The following is an 8,252-nucleotide window of genomic DNA, read 5'->3' as shown; positions in this document are numbered from 1 at the left end:
GCAGTCACCATCCCTGGGGGTGTTTAACAAGCCTGGATGGGGCACTGGGTGCCAGGGGCTGGGCTGGGCTCCATGGCCTTGAAGGTGTCTCCCAACCCAGAATGAATTCTGTGAATCTTGGGTGCAGCCCTGGCTGGGCTTTTGTGCTGTCCAGGGTGCATCCATTGAGGCCTTTTAATACATCCCTATTTTATTCTGTAACTCTGTCTAGTCTCTGTTCTAGCTCAGCCTTCTTAAGGCATCACTGCAGCCTCTTTGGGGGTGCCCATCCCCGTTATCCCGGTGTTTTTCCATTCCCATCATCCCAGGAGAACTCTGCCAATCAAACACCCATCTCTGGATGTGCTGAGGGGTCAGAGCAGCTGTTCCTGGGGTTTGGAGTGTGTTCCCTTCACTGCCCAGCTCACAGATGGGTTTGTGATGGGAGCTGTGCACTCTCACTTCACGCTTTGGTTTGTGCTCCTGGAGGAGCAGGAGAAGCCCTGGGGTGCAGGTGTCACCTTCTAAATGAACCTGAAAATCTTCCCACTTTGCTCTGGGATGAAGCTGACACTGATTTCAACATCCTGAGGAACTTCTGGTATTAAAGGGGGTGGTGGTGGGAATGGCTATGCAATAATAATTTCATGTTTAATGGAATAATATTAATATATTAATATTTTAGCAGTCTTGCACCCCCCAGGTTTAATATTCTCTAGTATTTCAATGGTCAGCTGTGTGTTTTTACTGCCCTGTAGTGTGAGCAGAGATGGCCATCAGAAATGTTATTTAACATTTAATGTTAAACACTTTTCCTGATCCTCTCTCAAATAAATTATATTTTCTCTTTTTAAACGCTTTTCTCCCTAGAACAAATCCCTCCTCCTTGTAGAACTACAATTTTTAATTTTTTTTTTCAACTGAAACATCATAAAGCTCCCATCTGGGAGCTACCCAATTACATCTTACAATAATTCCATTGAATGATCTATAGCTCCACTTTTATTCCCTATTAGTATTTGCCTGATCGATGGGCAGCCTAATTGATTGTTCAGGTCAAATATCTTTATTGGCTGCTGCCTGAATCCCTCCTCATTATGACATAAACCATCCTCTGGTCTGTTGGAGTTCTTGTATTCATTTTTGTACATCAGAACCATAAATTTCGTCCTGTTTCAATGTTATGTCAATCAAGGTAATCCCAATAAAATGGGGCTTTCTTTTTTCACCCAGCTTTTTGCTAGAGATCTGTTGAAAGGTTCATATTTCCCTCTGAATTTTAATTTTAAAACATTTTTATGCTGGGGTCTCACTGATAATTTAGAAGTTTCCCCTCACTTTTCCCTCTGTTTCTGTTATCTCAGCATTTCCGGGACCTGGCACGATGGATATCGAATCCTGCTGCTTTTCCAAAGATATTTCTAACTGGATTAGTTGGCCCAAACTCCCATAAAATTGATGAAGCTGCTCCATTCATTCATAAAACCCTTTTGTGAGGCTGCTTTAGCAGGAGCAGAATTGCAGGGAATAGAACAGAAAATGTGGAATAATGATTTTGGATAATCTTTGCAGATAAATCCAGCTCCTGGACGTGAGGTCACAGAGACCCTCCAGAGCCTAAAAATAAATTGAATTTCCCTGAGTTTGATTTTCCTGTGCAGGTTTTTTATGGCCGCTTTTGGGGTTCTGTTTTCCTGGGTGTTTTGGGGTGGGATCCCATCCTGGAGCTCTGGGCTTCCCTGGAGGGGGATCTGAGGCAGGAGAGAGGGAATTTTCTGGAAATCCAGAGCATGGCACAGCTTCAGCTCGGTGTAGGTCAGTTTTTATTCCAGGCAGGATTAGGATTAAGCTGGATTTTGGTGGTTTTGGAGATTTCTTTCAGCCTTGTTGGATTGGTGGCTCTCCAGCTTTTCTCCCTCTGCTCATATTCTTGAAGAAGTTGCTTTCCTGATTTTTTTTGTTCTTAACCAGTTTCATTGATTCATCTGACAGAATCTAAGTGAAGGAAATATTATTTCCAATCAGAAGAATTTAGGGCAAAATCTTTCTCTAGGAATTAGAAATATGAATATTTAGGGTGTTGTAACAGCCTTGTTGTATAAAATGCATCTGAAAATACTTGATTTGTTACACAAAGATATTTCTTTTGGTTCTGTATGAATAAGAAGCTGCATTTTGTGACTTTACTGTTTATGTCTCTGTCTCATCCCCATGGTTTTACTTTACAAAGCCATATTTCTGAAGAAAAATATTTAATTCAATGTACAGTCCATGTTGTTTAATTTTTGAAAGATTGCACTAATTGAAAAGCTGTTTAATAAGAAAGTTTTTTAAAGGCTCACTGGTGTGCTAAAAGTTCAAAGATGGTTAAACCACAAGAAAGCAACTCCAACTGCTGTGAGGAAAAAAAGCAAATAAACAATTGAGGGCACTGTATTATGCAGTTGTTTCTGTAATTGGGGATAAGTTGTGTTCTGTTAACATTTCATTGAATTTTCTTTTAATTGCAGTTAGTGATGAAGAGCTGAAGAAAAGAATAGCTGAGGAACTGGCACTGGAACGAGCCAGGAGAGACTCTGAAGCTCAGAAGAGAAGGTTGGTTCATTAATAATAACAATATTTCAAACAAACTTGGACTTAATGCTTTTATTTTATTTATCTGCTTGCTGGAAAGAACTGAATTTTGTGCACAAACTGCCTGTGAGAGCTCTGGGGGCTGCAGCAGGTTTGGATATTAAATCCATGTTCAACAACAAATGAGCTGGAATTTCCTTGTAAGAGCTGATCCAAACTGTTGCTTTAAATCCCTTTTGACCTCTTGAGCTTGGTTTTTTGCTGCCTTTTAAGCTCAAGCTTTGCTGATTTCTCTGGAGCCCAAATAATTATTTTGTGCTGCTCAGACAGAGCAGGGGTGGGGTCCCTGTGACTCCAGGGGCTGAGCAAAAGTACCTTGAAATGGGAATTCTGGAGTTTTCTGGGAATTCTGGGATTCCCTGGATGTTTTGAGGTACTTTGAGTATGTAAAATACTGTATTGAACCAGTTCACACCAGTAAAAAACCTTTTGGTTCCTTTCTGTATATTGAAATATTCCTTTCTTAGGCATTTTTTATTCTCAGAGACTGCAGTGATTCTGAAAGCCTGATCAGAGCCATTATTAGCAATTAAAAATTCCTCTTTAAATGTAGAAATTTTGGTATCTGCTGAACTTCTGTGTTTATTTCTCCGTTCAGTAATTGTTTTAAATAGATAACACAAACACACTGAGTATAAATACAAATATTCCACACTGTCCTCCACTGAGAATGGGGAGAAAGGCTCATTATGATGGATTAAAAAAAATTAGGCTGTAATTAGTACTACTTCAACTGTCTGCATAGATCTCAGTTGTTTCCTACCCAACATTCTGTTATTTAATTGAGTTAGGTTGATGGAGTATATAATTAGATAGGACTGTATTAATGTCCCAGGGAAAAAAAAAATCAGGCTTTTCTCTTTTTTTTTTTTGCATCAGCAATAAAGGAAATCAATAAGTTCCAGTGAAATCCCCCCTCTCCTCAGCTGGGCTTTGACAGGAAAACTTGGGTTATTTTTGAGCTTCTTGAGTGCTCAGGACTTCAGCTAAATGGGATTAAAATCTGGAAATATTTGGTTTGCAACTTCAGCATTTTCTCACGTGACACTTTCAGTGCCTTCCAGAATTCTCCTCGCAGGGTTGTGCCTTGGTCTGTGAAAGGGAGGGAGCAGATGAGGTAAAATATCAAAGTAAATTAATGATGATGATGATAGAGAAAGGAAAAATATCAAAACTTATTAACAGCTTCACTTCTTTTCCAATTTTGATTTATTTAATTAATTTTTTGGGTTGTTTTATTATGTTTTACACAGTATATTTTTATTATTATAATTTTTATTTTTTTTCACAGTATTATTTTCCATTATAATGTTTTATTATCATTTTTTACACCAATTATAAAAATCTGGTTTTAACAGAGCATAAAGGGTTTTTTGTCTTGAATGAAACAACTGTAAAAGATGCAGATCTTTTTCCAGAAGTAAAACTTAAAATCTTTATGGGCTGAATTCTGGTGGTGGTTTGTGTTTTAAAAACATTCAAGAAACTCACATTATTCAGGTAAATTCTTTTGTCTTTCATGTGGAGAATGTTCCAGCTAATAGAAACATGGAATATAAGCTGTAGTAATTTGTGATATAAATACAAACACATTGATGCTGTTTTGGAAAACAGAACAAACCCCTCAGCTCTACATTTAAGCTTCTTGACCTTGCACTTGTGATTTATTAACAATTTCATTTCATAACCTGCTAATTTTAAGACAAATCCTGTTGGGATGCGACATAAAAATTAAAGTTTTTACCTCCACATTCATCTCATGGATTGTTTTACCACGGATGGTATATTTTATATATTTATATTCTCACTTCTTTCTCTAAACCAGGAGTTTTTTCCCAATATTTCAATGAAATAACATTTCAGCATAAAAATACCTGAAACTTTGGACTGTTTGTTGTTCTGATTCCAACTGCCTAAGAGCTGATTTTGGTGCTGTTCTGTGAGCAGGGGATGAGCACATTTGGGTTTGATTGCAAAATGTCTTTTACTCATTTAAGGCTGTGAAGGGAAGAAATCTTAATTTGAACTTCTAGCTAAATTATTTATTCACACATCCATACACAGTACAGATGGGCTGCTATATAAAGTTAAAATCTGTGCTTATTTTGGGGATTAGAGCTGAAGAGTGACTCTTAAATTGTATTTTAATGCCATCAACTCTCTAACAATATATGAATTACAGTTTCTATTGAACAGTACTTGGAATAATAAATAAAATAGTGATTTAGACCCACATTAGAATAGATTTCCAAAATTCTGCATTGATTCCACTTTACTCTTCCTTTTACTCAACCCAACTGTTGTTCCCCACTTGAGTTTTTGAACATTTTTAAATATTTCAGCTGAAAAGCATTTTCATTTTGGAAAGTTCATGTAGAAAATTGATGATCATTGATTTACAACAGAATTTGTAGAGTTTGCAACAGTAACTGTGAGCAATTAATGTGGCAGAACTGCAGTCTTAGGGTGATGCTCAAGGGAACATAAAAATGAGAGGATGGACCCAAAAACTTGAGCTTGACAGTGGTGACAGGTAATAAATGATAATTAAGAGAAGAATTCTGAATGATAAATAAGAGAAATCCACAGAACTCAATGGACCAGTGGGTGATAATTTCAATTTTGCCTTTTCTCTGCTTATTCTAGACAAGCTCAGCAAATGTTTAGCATTTTTTTCCAATTTCCCAAGAAAATGAGAAAATTTTTAATGTCATGGCTTTGAGAACAGGCATTGGGGAAATAAATAAATTTCCTTCTCCCATCAGAGAGCAGAATTTATCCACTCCATCCATTAACTTTGTCCTTGGATACAAAGCTGTTCATTTGTCGGGCTCCATGATACTGATGGTGCTCAGGAAATCTGTTTTTCAAGTTTGCTTTAAATGAAAAGTGCAGGCAAAGTAAAAAGTATTTTGAGGCAGCAAAAAGAACAACTTCTATCATCAGCATAATGATAAAATTTTAGATACTGCCAAGCTCATCAGAGTGCTGGATTCCTCCACTAAAATATACAAACCAGTGCTTCAGAGGCAAGTGATGGATGTGATTTCCCATGGAAATTGAACGTTCCTGAATGATGACTTGCCTTTTTTTCCACCCCTGAAAATCAAAGAAATTTCAGACTTTTTATTTTGCTAATCATTTCTCTCAGGCTAATTATATTTGGGCGGGGTTCAGTTTCTTGCTTGGTGAGTGTTTCCCAGCTTCCACTTTTTAAATATGATTTGGCACAGGGCAAATATTAATTATATGTAGAGTGAGGTGTTTTTGCAAGCTGCTGTGCATGGTAGTGCCTTCAGTAGTGCAGGAAGTGTATTTTGTTCAAGTCTTCAATATATTCATCCCTGGAATTGTGTTGGTGTGCCAGAAATCTGTCCTTGCACTTTGGATGGGACTGTCCTATGACGTGCTCTGATTCCAGGGCTTCTTCCTTAGAGGAAAACTCCTGCTGGAAGGAGGAATTTTAAGACAGGAGAAGGCTTTAAAATGGACTTTGGTTTGTTTTGCTGGCCCTACAGTAATTCTGCTGCCAGCTCTGCTCTAGAAGTGTTTAAGGTGTGACAGAGGAGGAGCAGAGAAGGCTCCAGGGAGAGCTTCCAGCACATGGCAGGGCCTGCAGGGGCTCCAGGAGAGCTGCAGAGGGACTGGGGCCAAGGCCTGCAGGGACAGCACCCAGGGAATGGCTCCCACTGCCAGAGGGCAGGCATGGATGGCATCTTGGCAATGAGGAATTCCTGGCTGGGCTGGGATTGCCAGAGCAGCTGGGGCTGCCCCTGCATCCCTGGCAGTGCCCAAGGCCAGGCTGGGCACTGGGGCTGGAGCAGCCTGGGATGGTGGGAGGTGTCCCTGCCATGGCAGGGGTTTGGACAGGATGGGCTTTAAACTCCTTCCCACCCAAACCATTCCAGGATTCTCTGGTGGCTTTTGATAACTGAGTTTTTTGTGTGTCTCTGCCATCTCATCACCTGTGACCAGGCGGGCAAACTTGAGTAACTTTTCTCTTGAAAAATCCTTTGCTTGAGTAATGCAGACAAGAGCTGATAGAATATTCTGTCTTGCTTTGAAAAGCCAGGTGTCTGCTGAGGAAGGCAGGAGCCTTCCCTGAAATGGAAAATGCAAACCCCCTCCCTCTGAATTATTATAATTTTGAAATTAAGGGGCTCTCAGGCAAAGATATGGGAGTAGGAAAAACAGTTCTTTACTAGGGAAATTAAAAATACAAATGCAGTAGTACAAACCAAACCACTGTCAGAGTGAGAGCAGGAGCTGCCCCCTGTGTGTCAGGGGGTGGCACAGCCCCATCCCATGGGGGCTCAGCCCTCCTGCAGTGCCAGCTGTGCTGCTGCTGGAGCAGGGATCCTGCACAAGGGGGGAGTTTTCCTCTGCAGCTCCAGGGCTGCTGCAGATGGGCCTGGGCTCCCTCTGGCAATGCAGGGGGCAAAGGCTGCTGTGCTGTGCCAGGCTCAGATTGGATCCAGGTAGGAATGCTTGGCTCATCCCCTGGGCCCAGCATCTCCCCCTGGGATGCTGGAATTGGATCAGCCCTGCAGGGACACTCAGTGGCCATGGACAGCAGAGATCTCCTGGAGGGAGGGTTGGCTGTTGCAGAGCTAAAGAAAAAACTGCCCCATGAACAGCAGAGATCACTGCCCCACCTCTGACAGATTGCAAATAGAGCACACACCCCATTAACATTTTTCAACCTAAGACACATTCCCTGGGAATGAATTGTTGGATTTTGTTCTCTGTGGCTCACTGGGCTCCCGAGGATGTGACATTTTATCTGTCATCCGCTGGACAACCGATTGCAGCCTCTATTTGTGATATCCTCATCTGTTTGGAGGAATCTTTCTAAATTGTAAATCAGCTTTGACTCCGCCCTGGTGCACAGAGTTGTTCTGTGATGGGTTATTAAAGTTGTACCCATTCGATTTTTTTATGTGTTGTTTTGTTGTTGTGCTTCACAGAGGGTCTGGAGATAACTGCTCATCACTCTGGGGTTTCATTGATGCTCTGAGTGCTTCCCCCCAAACCTTTTTTTTGTCATGTCTCAGCAGTACATTGCATAAATGATGAGCTCTTAGTAAACCTGGAGTAAAGAGTTAGTGCAGAACAAATTCACCAGTGAAATGTAAAGTGAGAGAAGAATGAAGAAGAATATTGGACAAGAAGCCTTTGGGAAACTGCAAACCAAAATTGTTATATTAAAATCAATACTGGGCCTTGACCTTTCTGTGCTAGTGGATACTCTAAAACTTCCTATTGATTCCTGGTGTAATGACATGTTTATTCCAGTTTCCTGGCACAGGTGTGGAGAACAAGGGGGGAAAATAAAATTATGTGTTTCTTTACAATTTTCATTTTATATTTCAGTGAGTTAAAGATATGAGGAGCATCTTAATGTATCTTTAGTTCATATGGGGAGCTAATTAATTGTGGTGAAAATTTCTTCAAAGCATTATTTTCCTCCTAAATGATTTTTTTTTCCCAAGTAATCAGCAAATTTGAATTGGGAAACCTGGTTTTTAGTGTAGGATTGTCCTCAGGGGGAGCAAAAAGCTCCTTTTTAGGAAATAGTTGTTAGTTTGTCTTCTGCCACAGGGACCTGTTGGTATTGTTTGGATTAAGTGGGGAAAGAG

General features: G+C 40.2%; 1 protein-coding gene across 1 annotated transcript in view; it reads left to right on the top strand.

Moving 5' to 3' along the window:
* Nucleotides 1-8,252, top strand: part of CHCHD3 (coiled-coil-helix-coiled-coil-helix domain containing 3) — a 139,769-nt gene that overhangs the window by 19,369 nt on the left and 112,148 nt on the right. The window contains exon 3 of the mRNA XM_031061888.1: nt 2,490-2,574. Within this exon, the coding sequence (XP_030917748.1) occupies nt 2,490-2,574 (85 nt within the window). The remainder of the gene's footprint in view (nt 1-2,489; nt 2,575-8,252) is intronic.

Source organism: Geospiza fortis, unplaced genomic scaffold (genome assembly GCF_000277835.1).
Source record: "Geospiza fortis unplaced genomic scaffold, GeoFor_1.0 scaffold61, whole genome shotgun sequence".
NCBI classification, from domain to species: Eukaryota; Metazoa; Chordata; class Aves; order Passeriformes; family Thraupidae; genus Geospiza; species Geospiza fortis.
The sequence above is the reverse complement of the archived record's forward strand: the minus strand, read 5'-3'. Positions and strand labels throughout refer to the sequence as shown.